Below are 20,182 nucleotides of genomic sequence, written 5' to 3' on the forward strand. Positions count from 1 at the left end.
TGTTAACAGAAATTGAGAGAACCCCTTGAACAGCACAAACAAAAGGTATGCTACATAAAATGAGCTAGGATGTTAAATAGAAAAGCTGGTGAGATTCTTTGCTGAGTTGTCTAGAATAAGCTGTAGGCCAGGTTCTGCCTTAGATGCCATGCAAAACTCTTACGAAAATCAATGACCATTTGGTGCAAAGAACAGAAAATAGAACCTGGCCCAGCATGTCTCCAGTGGATGACAACAAGGATTCAATAACAGCTTACAAAACACTGTGGTTTGTTTGTTTTGGTTTTTTTTTCGGACTTTACTGTGAATCTCTTTTCTTAAAGCACTTCCCCTTTTCTCAGATTGCAACAATAATGACATGCTCTCCTTCTCTACTTGTCCCATGCCTGCACTGTTTAACCATTATTTTGAACACTGCTTTTTTTTTTTTTTTAAATCCCATAGTTTCCCCCATGTGTCTCTTTATATCTTCCTTTAAAGGCAAAAGCACTGCATACTACTATGGAGGCTTTAAAAGAAATCAAGAAATTTGATATAATGGCTTTGCTACCACTGAAGTAAAACCTTTGGCAAAAAAAAAGTCCTCTTCCAGAATGACTTAGTTTCTGTATTATTTTACATAGCTGGAAGAGATAAAATTAGATTATGAAAAAGAATCTGATTTTCTAGTGTCTTTCTTTGTCAGTTCCTTTCCTTCCTAACTTTTTTATTTTGCCTTTTTTTTGTTTTGTTTTAAACATGTAAATAGACCTTTCTGCAATGTACTGAATATTAGCGTCTGGATGAAAAATCTAAATAGTAAAGATTTCAGACTTCATCTCTTTTTGATTATATTTTGTGGAACCAAAATTCCTGCATTTCCCTTCTTCCTTCAGGATCATGGTGGGAAACGGTGGGTTCAAAGACTTATAGTTTGCAATAAAAATATCAAGACATTATCATAAATAATCGTTACATATGTCTCTCTGTAAAGGAAGGGTGAAAAGGATCATATGTGAAATATTGGAAAAGAACTAGGGATTTTTCATTTAACGCTTGTATTTAACTTTGTATTCATACTTGTGATTTAAATCATGTTTAGTTATCTTTTCTTGTAAAAATACCCGGACGTGAATGAGATTTTAAAAGAATTGACATGAGAGAAACTTTACAAATGAGAATGATTTTACTTGCATATTCAGCGTGGAATTGTTTAAGAATTATTTATCCAGGATTCTTTCTGTGAATGGAGGACGAACTGAGGTCACTTATTATTCTGGTTAATTGTTAGCTATGTTTATTTATTAGGTTAATTTGCAGAGTTTCAACACTCTTGCGTCCTTGGAAAGGGTCAGGAAATAGCACCAAATCAGATATACTGATTATCTGTGCTGTAAAAAGAACAATGAGTTTTTCTAGATCGTGTCCTTGAAAATGTGTTGTTGGAATGACTTTTGAATCAAGTTCAGGCAATTGTTGCTAATTATAAAATGCCTTCTGTGGACCCTGTACTGTTCAAGTTTGCAGTGTTTGAGAACGTTTTATGATATAGTCAGCTGCTCTTGTGTCTTGTTTGTGTTATGATATCCACTATAATTCATTTACTAAGATTTCTGCTTTCAGTTTTTATTACGATCTGCTTGTAACAGCTGCAAAACTGATTTTTGTGCTCTAAGTTCTGGTCCAAAACTAGGACACTGTGCTATTTTGCTGTTGTCACTGAACTGATAAAGAATACCAATCAGAATATTAGTAATTAAGAAACTTTTAATTCTCTAGCAGGTAGAAGAAAACAGTGTGCACGTGCATGCTCACAGCCTCTTGTTTTTTTCTTCCAAAGATGTCTGTCTCTGATACGAGAGTGGCAAGTCATCCCATAAGGAAAAATCAGCTGAAGACCACAAAATGCTGAATCTTTCTTTGATCATCAGTTCATCCTGGAATGTGCTTTTGCTTTTAGTAGCTTTTCTATTTTCTCACAGGCACAGAATAGTACTTATCTTACTTCATAGGCAGCCATTATGTCTGTTTTATCAGTGTACAAAGCACAGGAGAAATAAAATGATAGGTGCCCTGATAAGTGAAGGAGGATAAACTTTTGAAGTCTACAAATAATGCAATTCCTTTTGGCTGATTGATTTCAGGTAAGTGCAAAGGACACAACCTTTTTTTTTAAACTGAAAGGAATGCATCTGAATGATGGATAACTGCAGTTCAAGTAGAAACACTTTTATAAGTTGCTTTATGGAGAAGTGGCTCACTCTGTCCAAGACTCCTGCTTTTATTCAGTGTAACTGAATGTTAGTTCATTAGATTGATAAGAAATCTGTAAAGAAGTAAAAAACTCTCCTTCTACAACTCTATTTGTGGCAGTGTGCATGTGAGCTGCTCGAAAAGAAAAGCTCTGTGCAAGTTAGCTACATTGCTATTTGGTAGCTTGGAGCAGTATCAAGGATGCAGCAGACCTGTCATTGCAATACTTATAATACCCATACTAGCCAGCTAACAACAATCATCATATCTCTCTTGCTCCCTCTCACCCTCACGTGTGCCAGAAATAGGCAGCATTGGTGCTCTGGTCATGTTGTTTAGTCTTGGAGGACCACATCACGTGCAATCTTATCCTTACTTCATTGCCAGAAAATTAGACTTGGCTGCAGGTGGGCCCAAGGGCTGTGTCTTGCAATTTAACACTTATTAAGTATTCAAGGAAACTTACCGTGCATTTGAAGTCTTTGTCCCTCTTCCTTCCCTTCTTGCTTTCTTCTATTGTAACATTGCATACGTTTTCCTGTTACGCAGTAACTATTTTTTTTCTCAATGCTATTTTCAGTGTGTACCATTAAAGTACATATCCTGCAACATAACGTAAGCTTCTCCTTTTGAAGATGGTGAGTATTTATGGATTTATGGAAACATTTTAGCCCATACATTATGCTCTCTTTTTTTCATCTTTGGTTTCAGTTATTTTTGCACTTTTGTGTTTTAGTGCAGCAATCATAAATCCTTCCTTCTCCTCTCAGTATACAGTATGAGAAGCCAGGATCACAGTGTAGTCATCTTCCTGACTAATGCTACAGAACAGCCAGTGAGAGCAAAAATGCCCCCGCATGAGGAAGTGAGAATTATGTGAAGAGAGAGAAAGAAGCCTTAGTGGACAAAAAGCCTTGTGTAAGATCATGTTAAACCAGGAATGTGTTAAACAGGTGAAGATTGTTTGCAAGATACTTTGATTGTATTAATTTTACCTTCATTTTTAGTGGTAGATTGTAACTTGGAATACAGACCTATGTAGAGGAGGAATTCTAGCTCTAGTCAGGAACACAATGTCTTGGGACTAGGCAGGCAAAATCCAGAGATATTTGCTGGATTAAGCAAGTGAAGCCTTTGGGAACTGAGAAGAGTTAAAAGCAAATGGCTACCAGCTGGGAGCAAAGCTATAATTTTGTTGTGGGATGTGGTGGAAAGGGACAACTTTGCTCGCCATTTGAGCTCTGCCCTTATATGCACAGGTTCTTGCCCTTGCAGGATGAAATTTCCACCTACTTACTAATTTGTTAGCTAAACTTGGCTACATCTGCCTTGAAAAAACACAAACAACAATATAAAGCCATATATTATTACAATTTTAAAGCCATGTATATTAGTGCTGGATTATAGATCTTGGTTTTTTTCCCCTGATAAATTCTTGAAATACTTTTCTTTATTCCCTCACTTTTCCACTAGCCTTAAGTAGGATATTACAGCTTCAAACAGTAATGCATTGTAAGCTGTAAAAACAAAGAAATTGAAATAAATTCACTGGAATTTATCCACTGTCAGATACTAAGTATTTTATTTTGCATTTTCCTTTTTTAAATTATTGACATGCAAATCCAAGAGGATACGTCTAAGTACTTGTATGATCTGATCAATAATTTTATTATTCCAATATTAACATTTCTTAGCCTAGAAATTAGAGAATGGTATGTTTTTCTTAGGTGTCAAGACCTGATTCAAAGATAATTGCTTAAAGAGAACAACCCTTATTGAATCTATCAAGGTCCTACTGTTTCTTTCAGAATAAAATAAAATTTGATTCTCAAACAGAATTTCAGGGTTTGGTTTTTTTTTTTTTTTTGTATAGTTCTACCCTAGCATGGCACGTTACCATTGCCTAAGACCACTAAACTAAGTAGAAATCATTCATAAGGACAGCAAGGAACAGCACAACTTTTTGATTTTCTCAGTGATGCTTCCTCACTCTTGCTTCTCCCTTGTGAAATAAGTAGGCATAAGAGATGTTATTGCCAGAAGAGCGGGTAGATTTGTGTTAATGCCTAAGAGCAAATGTCAAACTAGAAATGTCAAAGTCTTGTCTGCTTTCGAAGTATATAACCAGATAGATTATTATTTTGCTGTATCCTTTCTTTGAAAACTTTATCATAATCCTCTACGCAATCTTGTATTGGGCACAAATACTGTGCTACGTGACAATTTCTTCTAAATTTAGCAGCAAAGCTTTGTAACGTTAGGCAGGGAAAAGCAAAAGAAAGTTTGGGTGGATAATTTCCCTGAAAACAATGTCTTTCAGAAATAGTCATACCAAAGAAATGCTTGGAGCTGCGAGTCACAGCATTAGTGGGCTGAACCACCATTCTGTCCAGGTATAGGGGCATACATTTTCAGGATTAGTCAAATGTAGAAGTATTATTTGTAAATAAAAACATATTTTAGGATATAGGGCTATAATATCTGAAAATATGAATTCTAAAGAAAAATCATGACTTGACTGGAAGAGAGATTGACTTATGAATAACTTTGTTCTTTTTGAGAATAGTTTTAAAACTCACTTAAAATGTTTTCTTGAAATGCAAAAGAAATGGAAACCAGACTTTCTAGAATAAAGCATCAGGCACCCATATTCAAGATCTCCACCATACAGATAATGTCTGAGAAGTGGTGCTTCTGGTGCCTTCTACAGTCCTTTCATTTTGCATGTACTGTTGTCTGGCTCTTTCATACCAGCTTCTGTCCCTTGTTTTCTAGCTCTACCCTTGTTGTCTCTTTCATGTCTTTTTTTAACTCGTGCCTCTGTCCTGTTCTTGCCTTCCACATTTTTTTGCTTTCTCTCTCTTTTTATTTCCTCTTCTTTTTCAGAGCAAATTCCCCTCCCCCCCGTCCCCCATCTGTTCCTTCTGACTTACAGTTTCTAAGATATATCACAACCATAGGCTATTCCTTCTGAAAAAGAAGTGGGACTGGATGGTAGTTAAAGCCAGGTATGCTGGTACTTAGCATTAACATTTAAACATTATTTTTCCCCTTCATACAGCATTTACCTACTATTTCTAAGTTTTCTTGAAGAATTATCCTAGGGAAACATTTTGATGTTAAGTGCTTTTTGGCCCTTAAAACTGCTCTGGTAGATGAATTAGGGCAATACATTCATTTTTAACCAAAAAGACGTTTTTTCCATCAAAAGTCTCTTTGAAGGATAACTTCACTTGAACTCTCTAAGGAAGCTGTATTCCCAAAGAGTTACATTTTATCAGCTGAAATATTGCATCCTAGTTTGCTGCAGCTGGTATCAGAAAAACATACATGTAGCCTTAATGTTAATCTCTACTCAGCACTGCAGGGTAATGGACCAATATATGTGCTATTGAATAATGGAGACTACTGGTAGAGCTTTGCCCGTTCAGCTCCTGAGCCAGCATGCATGGAAATTAGCAGATGGGCTTCTCTTATATTCATCGTATATCTCTGTTAAAGGCTTAGGGCATGATTGTTATTGTGGGATCTCATTGATAGCTACGCAAAGCCTTTGCAAAGTCAGTTTAAAATGACAATAAATTAGAACGGTAGCTTTTACCATCTTTGCACAGGCATTAGTGACAGCATGAGTGTTAAAGAGTGTATGTTCTACCTTGGCTTTGGGAGGATGTTCTTTTTAAGAATATTTAAAAAAAAATCACTTAAAATATTTTCTTGAAATGCAAAAGACATGGAAACCAGACTTTCTAGAATAAAGCATCAGACCCCCATATTCAAGATCTCTACTATACACGCCTCAGTAGGAATGTGAATAGAAGCACAAAGGCTCAGGAATCCAGGGAACAGGAAGTATGAGCTCCAGAGAATTCCTGGGAGCTACATTTTCACAATGGGTGCATCTTTCTGTGTTTGTAAAAGGTCTGGGTAAACCAGTGTTGTCTTGTTTTTACTTTCTGTTGGGTAGCTACTGCTTTTGGAATATATGGGCAGGCAGCAGCCATTGGGCTGCTTCAGTCTTCCAACCTCCAGGTTTCCCAAACACAGATTTTACACCCTGATTAATAATTGGATTAATTTTATCCTGGAATTTAAAAAGGTTAATTTATTTAAACCTATTGTCTCTATACTACTGTAGGGCAGAGCTTCTTAAGTGGTTCTCACTCCCCATAGCCTCAATCAGGAATGTACTACCACTGCACTGCCCAGCTTCTCTAGACTTTCTGTTTCTTTGAACTTACAAAATTTTTTTCTCCTTACTAAAGACAAAAGCATAGTTTTTTTTTAACATGTTTGGTTTTTAAAAGCATAATCGTTTTTGGATTCTTAAATATTTTGAAGGTGCCGGTTGTAATGCAACTATCATCTATAGCTTATAACAGAAAAGGATACTTATGGTCAAAGCCATACCATATTCTGAAAAGCCAGGCACTCTCAGCTTTGGTTGTATTTTTATCCAAGTTAGATGCGCTCTGCAAAATAGACGAATAAAGTAGAAAACATTTTTATAACATAAATAAAACATGGAGTTCCAATATTAAAAATACATGTCAAACCAAATTACAATTAACTGTGCGGTTTTTTGTTGTTGTTTTTTTAACTTAAAAACCTTCTTTGGCACACAAATGTCATCTCTGTGAATTGGTTCAGGAGGAAATTCGCTCATATAGCACACTTCTCATTGCTATATACTCATAGGAAGAGTGCAGCATTTACTTTCATTAATGATTCCAATTTTACTAAGAAGCACTATATTCTGCAATCAATAAAATTATATTTCGATTTAATTGCCATTGTGGGATTACTTCAGTTTACTCCTGCAAGATCAGATGCTATTTGTGTATGTCTAATAAAATTTCATACCCTAAGGGATCGTGATTTTCTAATAATTATGACACTACTTTCCTTTCTGTGCTTCTTTCCAAGGGGAGAGGAACACAACTTGAGTCAACAAGACTCAGAATGCTGTGTTCCATTCTCCAAGCTAATTCTGGGGCACGCTGCACAGGTAGATAGATGGACTATCCTTTTACTCAGGGTCATAATTTGGAATAATATGCTAGAAACAGTCATCTGTACAAAGACAGTTAGTTGTACTCCAGGCATCACATCAGTACTAGCCGAAGAATTAGCATCAGGATAGAATTAGGAATGGGATTGCCAGTTCTCTAAGGATATTTCATTATTGTCTTGTTTGTGTTTTGCTGCAAGTTAGATTATTTTTTAGTGGGAATATTTTTCTCTATGCAATTGTAAACCAATTTATCTAATAATTTTTATATTTTAATCCAATAATATATTAAGAATGTGATTTCCTATTATACATAAACATACATGAAAATGGGCTGATGATAATAATGTCAATGGTCTCATCCTCAAAACTGCAAGGTCTAGTTCTAAGCCAGCCTGTACATGGGAACTTCTACATTGATTTCACTGAGTTTTGAATAAGGTTATATGGAGACAGAAATCATATTGTAGCTGTTACAATTTTGCTAATGTCAAAGGTAGTCACAGTGAATTTACAAATGCACCAAATAGGCCAAATACCGTTCTTGTAACCTGTTTCCTTGTTACTGACTTGAGTATTTTAGTAACTCCCCCTAGCAACTGGGGAGGCTGGAGGAGGGAAGAAGATGGTGCTAATCCCTAACCGATCAGCAGAGCATTCTTCGAAGCCTTTAATATCTAATAGTGCATTTTGTCAAAATAGATACAGATTGGGAAAAGGGCTGAAACATATAAGCAGGAAGCTTGATGGTAGGTAAAGTCTATGTTAGCTCAGAACAACAAGAACACTGAAAGAAAGAGGGTGAAGGACTAAAGTAGACAGGAATAGAGGTGAGAAAGAGGAGGACAGGCATGGAAATAGACATATCATGGAGTGGGCTGCAGCAAGCAGTCAATGAGTACAATGCAGAGGAAGGCTAGTTAAAAGCATAGAAAGCTCTGTAAATGGCCTATGCGTCCTTGGTTTGACTACCAGTGTTTCCAGAAGCCATAGTGTTGTTGGTTAACTCCTCTTTCCAAACTCATTGTATATCTAGCTTCCTCTTGTGGGAACAAGATTCCTCATATGGGAAGATGAATTGTTCCCGTATGAAAGCAGTGGACAAAAAAGCCTACACCAGAGTATAATTCTCCAAGAATTTGCTGGTCCTGACCTGGGCCTGCTTTTATTTCTTGCACTAATGTTTATTGCTGCTTTGCTTTGTCCCTGCTGTGGTGGCCTGTAACTCTGGCTTGTTTGAGCTCTGCGAGTTTGACATGTGTTGCACCTTCTTCCTTTTGTATATATAATCTGTGTTGTGTTACCAGCTTTTGTGTTAACAGGAACCTGGGTAGTTATCTGTAGTGCAGCTCCTGCATAAACAGTACAGTCAGAGGATGGCAGGAGATGTCGGTGTGAATGCTTTTGGGCTATTGCACATCCTTGGATCCTATGATCTTAAAAAGTAACTTTTCACTTTCCCTACAGTTCAGAGAGGTAGAAGTAGGGGAGACAGTCCACCACCTCTTCTGGACAACAATTTTCTCTTAGGGAAGTGAGAATGCCAGTGTTTCTCATCTCTTACTTGGGAATTACCCATATGGAGATTATTCTCATTAGTCACTTGCAATAAATTCACCAACCAGCTGGCAGATGATGGGGAAAGTATAAATAATTTCCTTATTATACTAATAAAGGGATGGTTAAATAAACTATGAATATTAGTTTGACAGAGATCATATTAATAGGTGTTTTGCAGGCTATTTAGTTTTCTCTGGAGATCAATACTATATCTACAACATTTTTTCCAAAATGCTTGTAGAAAATATATTCTTACACTGTCTCAATAGAGATTAACATAGCGGAATGTCTGAGATACGTAAACCATCTGAATAAAATATGCTATTAGATATCTTTGTGTATGGAAAATTAGCTAAAAAGCCCACTGCCATAAAAGCTTTTGTCTTTTTTTAATAGATCAACTTTGTAACTCTTAGTGTTTAAGTATCCTGCATTCTACTTACCAGAGTTAGCTTTTGGTGTTTATACTCTGAATATATGTGATATGCAGTAAACTGCTTTTGTTTATTTTTATATATTATTTTCTATACAATAATATATATTATCTGTAGTACGTATTATGTAATTAAATTCTTTCAGAACTGAGTTATAACAGTTCATCAATAAATAAATGGATATGAATATGAGGCTGTTATTTCTTCTGTTTATGCTTATGTTGTGATAATGATTTAATGATAAATACATTTAAGGCAAGGCAGAACTGACACAAAGAAACTGAGAGATGCTTTTGTTGGATGAGGTCACAGTATGGTGAAGTCCAGACGCTAATTATACATTAAAAGGCTCTACACCTTTGCTGGGGAAGAAGCCCTGGGTTCCAGGTCTTACAACTTGACTTGGAATTTGTTGCTAGCTGACAGCCAAAATTACTGGTTGAGGCAGTCCGGAAGATAGCATAATCAGGAATCCAGAAACAATGGTGTACATTGAAGTCTTGACTAAATAAATCTAATTCTTTCAGAGAAGAGAAAATTAAATTTGTGGAAGGGAAGAAGGGAGATCGACATGAAGAGGTAGGAAAGGGAAAGGGTTATGCAGCCATATAGCTGCTATTGCCTCTGATAGTGCTCATGAGGTGGCAGGTGTTTAAGGCTTTTTCTGCCTCTAAAAAATCCAGGTCTGTTTACAGATATGGATTCAGAGGTTCCCGCATACAGATACCCTGTGTCCTGGTAGTTAGAGTGGTCACAGAGGAGATAGATTCAAATCTCTGCAGCAGACCTTGTGGCTTCCCCGTTCTGGCTGAGTACTCTGCCTGAGAAGGGAGGAGCCTAGAGGCTTATTTTCCACTAATTTTTCTGTCATTTAAACATCTTATTCTTGAGATGTTATTCAGTTCTTATTTCTGGTACAATCCCCTTGAAGTTCCAATTAACAGCACTGAGAGCTGGCATGTGGTTTAAAGTTCATCTGGGTGAGAGCTTTAACTGGCAGCGGGAGATATTGGCACTTGATATGTTATTTGTCCAGGAATATATGCAAGAAAAACAACTGCTTTCACTGTGAAGACACACTAAGATAGGAAGAAAATGAGAAGTAGGTAAACTAAGTAAAAACATCATATTAGAAATAAAGGGAAAGAAAAAAGACAACAAAGAGGAATGAGAGAGGGATGAGATGAAAGAGAAAATTAAAAGATATAACCTGATGTAAATCGAGTAACTGTGATGGGTCCTGAGTTAAAACAAAGATGGCTATAGAGAATGCAGCAAAGGTCTGAATTAGTAAAACATTGAGATGTCAAATACAAAAAAGTCAGACAAATGAAAATAGAATACTGTAGCGGGGGGAAAGAATAATCAGAGCAGCAAAACTATCTTCCAAGATAGCATTCCTTATAGTAGTAAATTTTTACTTGGACATGATAGGGCATGAAAGGTGTTATATTTATTTACACCTGCTGTGTTGTATTGCTGAGTTTTGTCAACAGAGATAGGTGTTAATTCACAGGGCACAGCTGGGCCATTGGATGTGTTATTGTTATTCATAAACATGATTATTTTCATTTTTAATAAAAGGAGAAAATTAGATGCCTACAGACTTTTGAAGAAATCAGGTTCTCACAAAATGTGCATTCAGTCAATTTTATACTGCATTCAGTGTTCTCTGATCTTTGATAATTAATGAATTCTGCAAAGTAGAAGATTTCTGAAATGATATATCTTTAAAATCCAAAAAAGAACAGATTAAGATTAAGGTTCTGTGTCCTGGCCTTGGTCAGAATTTGGGCAGAGGCATTGCAGGAATTCCGACCAAGACACTTAGGAGAGTGATATTAGCAATTAGTCCCCTCAGAATAAATCAGTATCTTGGCATGGTGCAATGGAGTGTTATGCTAGACCTTTTAATAGCGACTGAGTTGTAAAATTAAGGATATGGTCAGATATGAATAATATTATTCTTCTTTTTTCCAAAGAAACATTAGGATACTTAGGCACCTGAATTCAATTCAAATTCAATGAAAGTTGAGACCCTAAATGCCTTCAAATACGTGCAAATGTGTAAATGTTAAGAATACTCAGTGTGTAAGATATCATTTAGGCAGAATTTTGATGTAACTTTAATGTATTTTCAAGTGAATACAGTATCTTATTCGTGTCTTGCCCGAACTTATTTTCTACATTTTATATCACTGTTGGGTTATTTCAATTTCAGTTCCAGTGGTGCAGTCTGAAAGACTGCATGGGATGGTATTACCTAGAAACAGGAGCACAGTGTTAGGCACTTTTTTTGCTTTGGCAATTTATCAACTTGTAGCATTGCTTCTCCCTAGTCTTACTGAATGCAGTATAAAATTGACTGAATGCACATTTTGTGAGAACCTGATTTCTTCAAAAGTCTATAGGCATCTAATTTTCTCCTTTTATTAAAAATGAAAATAATCATGTTTATGAATAACAATAACACATCCAATGGCCCACGTACTTACCGTGCTGAAACATGTTACATCTGCGTATTGACTCTCTATAGATTTCTACTGTTCCAGGTAGTGAGGCATTTGAAACAATGTGTATGACAAAAAAGGGTGACAGATGAACAGCTGCAGCTTGTTAAATAGCCTGCTTTAGTTTAAAGTTTTCAAGTTAATAATGTACTTAGGTTTCCATGTGAAAAATATTTTCAGAAACCTGACCTACTAGAACTGAACACTACACATACCCCCTTTTTATTCCAGGCGATTAAACATTGTTCTGAGATGTCTCATTTCCATAAATGCAGCGTTTGGAAGGTGATAAATATTTGGATATATCAAGGCAATACTTCTATTATTTTGTTTATTAGACCTCTCAAGATATCTTTGCATTTATTTATAATTTACTTCAAAACTCTAACATTTTTAGTTACAAAATTTTCATGAGTGCATGCACATTGAAAAAAAAAATCTCCTCTCTTTGTACCTTGTACAATAAAGGTACTTTGCAGCTCCTTTTTATTTTCAACCCACCTGTTTTAAACATTTTCAGCTATAACACTATTTTTGACAAACATGATCTGCCAACAATTGAACAGTTTTTAATTCAGCACGTATGTCTAAAATCCTGACATACCTGGCTTGCAGCTTCTGTTTTCAGATCTTCATCTGGATCTATGCCAACTCTGTTAAAAAAAAACCAACAAAACCAAAGACATATGGTAATGATCTGATATATATTAGAGGGCTTTGAGGGTAGAAATGTTTCTCTTGTGCCACTCATTTCCTACTAGGTGAGAAATGCAGAGAGGAGGTGACAAAACATTGAGATAATTTTTTTAATCAAGGAAGTTCTTAAGTTTTTAGGAAACTTGAGATTTTTTTGAACTGCCACTCATAACACCTGAGATTAGATCTTTACCCTGGCTCTGATCCATATCTGGGGAGAGACAATCAAGTCATTAACCTTTGCTATGAAATTCTTAATTACTGGCAGAAGAGAGGTGTTGAGGAGGAACTGGAGTTAGTGAGGTATGTGGAGGATAGGACTGCAGGGCTCTGGCATTTCTTGACTGTGCTGCATTATGGGTAGCTTGTAGCATTTGGAAAGGGCTTTACTTGGCGTACAAGGTAGGGGGAAGCAAACTGGAGGGGAGAGGAAACTGCAGTGGGTGATGTGCAAGATGATGAGAACCTGGGTGGTGTTTTACTAATACGGACAGGAAAAAAATAAGATTGGCTGTTAAATGTGGTGTGGTGGAAGAACTGACATTCTGAATAGAGCTGATGCTCAGTTCTGAGGAGAAATGTAGCAGAAATGTTATGAGTTGAATGACAGAGGCTTGTGCTCATGTTCACACCAAGAAAGGAAGGAGAGCAGTGAGGGATGTTGAAAAATGAACCTTCTTATCATCAGAATCTGAAGGCCACAGCTAGGGTGACCAACAGCCTCTGAATGCCTCACAAGCTCCCATATAGCATCAGGTCCACTGAGCTAATACAGAATTTACTGATGCAAAGAAAATGTACTCTTTCACTAGATATTCATTTAAGGCTACTTTACTGTTTTTCTGACAGTCTTCCTTCTTGAGTATATTTTTGCTTTTGGTAATAACACATCAGAATAGTTTTAAAAATAATATTTAATGCTTAATAATAATTAAGCATTCTTTCCTGTAAGTATTATGCATATAATTTTATTCAGTCAGAGACAATGACAGGAACTATATGCAGAGTAGATGCTTTTTATATGTAAATACTGAATGGAAGAGAAAAAAAGACTTTTTTTTTTCTATCGTAGCTCTTGAGTTTCAACAAATATGAGTCCTTCAGGCATAAATATTTGTATCTTTTTATTAAAAATAACAATCCTGGTGCTGACTCGACAAGGAGACAGAATGAATAGCTGTTTCTTTTTCTTTTTCTTTTTTTTTCCTGTTCTTTAAATTGCTAGAAAAAGATTCTGATGGTACTAACCTATTCATTACTTTGGAGTAAAGCAAGTTAGGTATTTTCCATTTCATTAAAATGGAAACATTTACATGGGAAAAGAAAAAGAAACATTCCACAGAGGTTTAACCATCTTTCTCACATTGGATTTGTTATTGTCATATACAGAACAGTTGTGTCTAGGGCCTTATCTGTGCTCAGCATTGTAAAACTACATAGTGTGAGACAGCCCTGCAGAGTATACAGGATGTGAAGGCTGAAACAATGGCACAAATGCAGGTGTGATGGTCCCAAATTCATAAAACAGGTCAGAATCAGAAAAACAATCCCAGTCTCCTAAATGCAATTACATGCCCTGTTTATTAGACTACACTTATTCGCTAGACGAGTTTGCCAACACAGAAAAGCACCAGCAGTACAATAGTTAAGGGTCTGCACAGTTCTGGAAATAAAAAAATTCAAAGCATTTACGCATGATAGGTGCAGCTGAAAGGCGAGGCTACAGCACAAACTTCCCCACACTCGGTTCTCCTTAATGAGCTTGACTTGACCTCAAAGAATCAGTCTCCTGGGACAGAAGTAATTTAGCCTTCATGCAGTTCTGAACTTACTGGAGTTGAGAAACTGCCAGTTCTGACTGATTGCGTGTGTTGGAGTTGTGATGTGTTTATTATAGAATGAGCTAAGACAACAGAAAATACTTCACCCGGGACTAAAAGGACTGTAATAGCAAATGTGAAAAAGGGTAGGCAATGGGGCCAATAGGAGCTGGAGTTTCTGGCTGTGATATCATTTCAGCAACAGTGATATAACTACTAACTAATCACACTGACAACAGGGATCCATCGGCATAGAAAAAAATCTGGATTTACAGAGTTTTGCAGAATTTGTGGTGTGCTTAAGCTTCTCTGCATGTATAATATCTAATCCTTATGGTCATAGAGATAGCTAGTTGGTTTGCCTTGTTTATTCTGCAGACAATAGATTATTATATGGCACATATGAAGATACTCACATGAAACCTTAACAGGAGTATTACATTTAAAGCCAGAAAGAACCAGCAAGAAATATCTAATGAAATCATACTTTGAAAAAGAAAAGAAGGTTTCTATGCCACATGAATGCCACAAAGCCACAGATGATGCTTTCCTTTGGTCTAGTCTCTGTTCTTGTTTAAAACACTGGGTCAGATGCCATTGCTGTTTTTCTCATGGAATAGTATCTTGCTATTGGAAATTAGTGTGGATAGCACAATCTTACCTATTGATTTAAAGTCCCTTGGGAAAAGGACCAGATCATTCTTTGCGTTCTATGGGAGAGTTTTTTAATGCATTAAAATAGCGATACATTTTTGTAATAATTTGAACATTAACAACTTTGTTAAGTATGCACTAAGCAGACTCCATTCAGTCATTTCTGAAATTGAAGCTAATTATTTCATATCCAAACACAGGCTTGGGAGCCTAACATCAGGCACCTAGCATTGAAAATCATGGCCTGCTATAATTAACTCTGATACACTTGACATGAACTAGAATGCTATTTTTAAGTTGCAAATGTTGAAAAAACAAAGCATAACAAATTATATGAGACAGTCAAGACAACTGAAATTAAGCACAGATATGCACTTCAAGTTTACATCCTTGACTTCCTCAAAAGACCTGCTAGATCTAATGCTATTGTTTCTAGAATTTGCAAACTTAAAATTTGTATAGATTACTATGAAGGCCTCTAAGAAATACTCTGTTGTTAACATTTGTATAAACATCTTTCCCCTTTTAACCTTCTCAGTTTTCCATTTCTGTGAGAAGACTTAATGCATGGTCAGAAAAATATTTTCTTAGTATTTTTTCTCCCTTCTTGCTGTCAACTTTGTCTCTTTTCTCCTATTATGTTGTTTTACTTCTTGCAGTCTCCCTTTTCCGTCTTTCTCTGTCCCACTTCCCTGGTTGCTCTCTATTCCTTGTTCATTTCTACTTGGCTCTTCTAAATAGTGTATGCTTTTATTTCTGCCTTTCTATTTTTGCATTTTTTTATTCTATACATAAAACACTTAAGATGACTTCTCTTCCATAAAAACAAATGCAATGACTTTTTAATCAGATCTATATTGCAGCAGAGTTTATTTACTCTATGTATTTAGATAGGCTTTAGAAATGTTTTAGATTCAAATATGCTACATATGAAGGAGTTAAAAATCCTGAAAGCTGCTCTGTGTTATTCTTTTTAATTTGGGTCTTTTTTTGGAGCCCTGTGTGTGTGTGTTAGTTTTTAAATAATGGCTATATCAAAACCTGGATTCAGAGATTCTTCGAAGTTGCTATATTCAAAATCTGGAAGTGAAGCTTGTGACTTCAGCTCATCTCTAACAATTAGGCCCAGGCATTGCTAGGGACTGTGCATTAGTCTGCAGAAGTACCCTTTACAGTTGATGGTATTTAAATCCCCATGTGCTACCAGCTGCATCATTTTTTTTAGCAACAGTCAGAATGCATTTGGTAATAAGAGGAGGAATGTGTCACTGAATACAAAGCAGTTGATAACATCTTTTCTGATGTGGTTTGAAATGAAAATGGATGGAAAGATAAATCCCAAATTGTCAGGGGAACCAGTAGTAAGAAATACAAAACCAATCCATAGGAATACCAAGTAGTAAATCACTATTCAGGCATTGCAAACTTTTAATTCCCTCACTTCAAATCACCACAAAGTCAACACTGTAGGATAAAATCTTTGCTTTCTACAGTGAAGCCACAGAAAGACGTATAAACTTATGTCTTCGTAAGGATCTATGCATGCAGAGCAGAACTTTCGGTGTACATACTTAAAAGCGTGATTCTCAGCCCTTCTGCAATTTAAGTGCCAAGAAATCTGTAAATAGAGATATTTCTTTGAAATCTGAATTCTGATTACTGAAATTCTACTTCTGGGCCTGTATAGGCTTTCTGTATTTGCAGAACAGAGCCTGGTTCATGCAAGTTTAATCTCGCTCGCAGGCCCACCTAGTCTAGTTTGCACCTACCATATACTCACACTGGTTAGCTGTGCTCCGGGTGAAGCAGCCGAGACTGTACTTGAAAACATGTCCTGAGAGCACATAGTTGATTCCATCCCCTTTTTATTTAATGACTGATCAATTCAAGTGTCTTGCAAAGAAGTGGGAAGCCTGGTTTCATCAGTTGCCTCAAACTGAGGTGATTCCACACCACACCTCTCAGAAGCGCCAGAAATACTGGCCTGAGAATGATACGGGTGGTGACGCCATCCTGATGGCACCTGTCCTGCTGATGCTGCCTTCTTGTACCAAACACCTTTCAACTTCAAGCACCGATGAAGCCCAAAGAAACAGTTGTTTATATGTGTATTATTTAACGTAGCTAATGATTTAATAAACAAAACATCAGGCTTGCGAAAATTTACAAGGGAAATATTTCCTAATGTGAGTAACAGTCTTCCCTAATCTAAGTGTATGATGGTGAATGTGTACTTGATAGAATATGATATTACAGATAAAGGTCAGAATTAGCCATGCCTCCTCTGCTTCCTTTTCTAGATCAGTGGGGAAACAAAGGCAATTCAAGAGGTGAAAAGTCTGGCATCTCTTTCTGTTTCTGGCCCCATACTATAAAATGGGGTTAATAATACTTTTTCCACCCCATTGCTCATGTTTTGTGTATTTAACATGTAAGTGCACATCCTTCATTATCTTTGTACAATATCCAGCTTAGAGCTATGGTTTTGTGTAGAGTGCTAGGAGTGCTGCTGTAAAATAATTAATAGCAATATTGGTTTCTTGCTTGTCAAAAGGTTTTACAGGAAGAATTCAGCCTTCTCATTGCAATTGCATCAGCCTTCCACTGGCTGTCTCACTGTAACTAAAACAGTCTTTAAGCCTCAGTTTTTATCTCAAAAACTGCACATACCAAGAAGGGTTTTCTGATTAAGTGATTTATAACCCAATTTTCATAGATGGCCATTAAACAGCATTTGCAACAGGAGTCTTGAATATTTTTGCATGAATAAATCTGAAGCTTGTAGCTATCCATCATCAGCATATTGCATTCAGTACAGAATTATTAACTGTAAAGACTAGAAACATGAGCAAAATCCAAAAAAGATTGTTTCACCACCTCTAATAAATCATTACAATTGAAATTAAAAAACCTTCAGGATAAATAATGATTACTCAAGCCATTATTCTTGTCCATGTGGCAGTAAGTGTGATGTGTATTCCTAACAAACTGACACCTAAAATCTGCCTTTGCTTCTAGATTGCTATGTTGCTGCTATATATTGCTATTGCTGTGGACTGATGCTGTCAAAACCACCTGCTTTTTTACAGTACAATATTTTGATTGACATAAATCCCATGAAGAATTACAGTATGAGTATAGATCCTCAAAGTTCAGCTCAAGCTAATTTTTTTAATAAATGAAAACACTTTAAGGCAAGAATAATCACTTGGATCCCACAGCAGAAAGAGCAAATCAATTTAATTTCATGCTGAGAAGGATTAAAATAAATTATCAGGTAAACAATGCTTCCTAAATGGTTATGACAGTTGTTTGCCATGTGGCTAGTGCTTTCTATCTTATATCCACAATGTACTGAAATAGAGCAGAGTATGATTTTAAACCTGTAGAATCATGTGAGAAAGAGATAAGTGTGCCATAGTTTGACTTTTGAACTTGTCATTTCATAAAACTGGTGAGATAATTTTTTGGGGCAATGCCACTGCAAAACATTAGTCCTACGGTCAAGGTCTATGGACCATTTTTGGTGGACATATGGACAATTACTTGGTTGCAGAGTGGGCAATTAAATTAATATGATAACTGTATAAATGCTTTCCAAGTAAAGAAGGGCTGCGATGTATGAAGATAATGTGTAAATGCAAATAGACAATGTCTGAAGAAGGAACTGTAGTGCTCTATAAGAGATTCACAAGTTATAGTCTCTAGATGTGATCTTAATTATCAATAAGATTGTGAAATTGTGGATAATGTCACTGCATAAAATTTTACCAATAGCTTCCCTATAGCTGTGCAGCTGTGTGAAGTAAAATGCTAAAATTTAAAAATAGATGATGGCTTACATTTACATCATGCACTTATGCAGATAGTAACTAGAATGATGAACTGGATCTTTAGGTATCCGGTATCTGATTTTCTGTTCTGTTAATCCTATTTTATCTCGATACTGGGGGGGGCTAAAATAGTTTGGTCACTTTGAAGTAACAATGTACATCTATCTGTATGGTAGAATGCAATGTGAGATGTCTTACAAGCATGACAGCGTGGCACTCCAGCTCAGGAGTTCTGAGAAGCAGTGATTTATGTCCCTGTAATGCTTCTGGCACATGCAGTAGGTTATGAATGTCATTGTGCTATGTAAATATACCTGTAGTGAGGAATCAGGCCTCTTGCTTAAAAATATGAACCAAATTCGACTAAAATGAGCATCATTTAACTTCTGTGGAATTTTTAGAAATCATCATTTGTAGTAGCAGCAGTGCATGTGAATAGAATTGGACTAAAATCAGAGTGAAGGTTGGCAGCAACCAAAATAATGTGAACTTCCATGTGGTGACAATGTAAGAACTGGGACTTGTTTTCAGGTTTAAGGAAAGATCATTGTAGTAGATTCTCAGTCTAGAGTAAGAGGTGTTTGTTAAATTGTTCATTACATTATGACACACAGGCTTGGTACACCGAAAATTAGCAAATCTAGCTGGATGGGAAATGCAAGTTGTGTGTTTATGTCCACAGATGCTGTAATTGCATGAATTACATTGAATTCCATGGCAGGTTGGAAAAATAGCAGCTGCTGGCTCTGCCAAACCCACTCTGCACACTTACTTTGCCCTAATGGCATACTACTTATAGCTACCTAAGCAGATCTAACTCGCAGCACATAGCTGCAAGTCAGTTCAGGAATTTTTTGCGTACAGGCAGTGGGCTGCATGTGATTCCCACTTTAAAGCTTGATTCTGAAAAATGTAGGGCAAGGCCATTTTACATTCATGCATATATACGTACATGTGTGCAGTCTTTAGGGTTCCAAACTCATAACTGCTTCCTGCCTCTGATACTAAGTGAGTGCGTGAGAAATTTGATTTCTGTACTTTCTCTAGAACTGTTTTCTTGGACTTCACAAGAGTTGCCCAATTAAATATCTTTGATGTGTGGCCCGTAAACAGCTAGTGAAACCCAAGGACCCTTGGCAGCAATGTTAATCATCCACTTGGGACATCAGCTGATCAGCATTAATTTGCTTCTTTTCTGCACTCATGTCTCTTCTGTGAAACTCTCCCTCACTTTAGTTCCCCCCCTTCACTTTTGGTTTTCCTATTTGTATATATGCTTATAGTAATATATTGTAAATGTACCTTTCACTGCACTGTGCTATGTGATCTAGCTATCACCTTCTACTTGGCCGTTTATAGCTCTGCTTTGCTGAGTAACATTTCACTTGCATGTTTTATTTTCCTACTCCTGCTTTAGGGAGAAGAAAATCTT

The 20,182-nt window shown here is 36.4% G+C and overlaps 1 protein-coding gene across 3 annotated transcripts in view; it reads right to left on the bottom strand.

Moving 5' to 3' along the window:
- Window positions 1–20,182, bottom strand: part of SLC9A9 (solute carrier family 9 member A9) — a 237,887-nt gene that overhangs the window by 52,098 nt on the left and 165,607 nt on the right. For 2 of the 3 annotated variants that reach the window (XM_069792259.1, XM_069792258.1), the window contains exons 13-14: window positions 12,352–12,400; window positions 6,625–6,704 (exon numbers count right to left, since the gene is read on the bottom strand). In XM_069792259.1, coding sequence (XP_069648360.1) covers window positions 6,625–6,704; window positions 12,352–12,400 — 129 coding nt within the window. Of the gene's footprint in view, window positions 1–333; window positions 2,053–6,624; window positions 6,705–12,351; window positions 12,401–20,182 lie in introns of those variants that run through there. The other variant, XM_069792260.1, reaches the window with a different exon arrangement.

The sequence above is a fragment of the Haliaeetus albicilla genome, chromosome 9 (genome assembly GCF_947461875.1).
Source record: "Haliaeetus albicilla chromosome 9, bHalAlb1.1, whole genome shotgun sequence".
NCBI lineage: Eukaryota > Metazoa > Chordata > Aves > Accipitriformes > Accipitridae > Haliaeetus > Haliaeetus albicilla.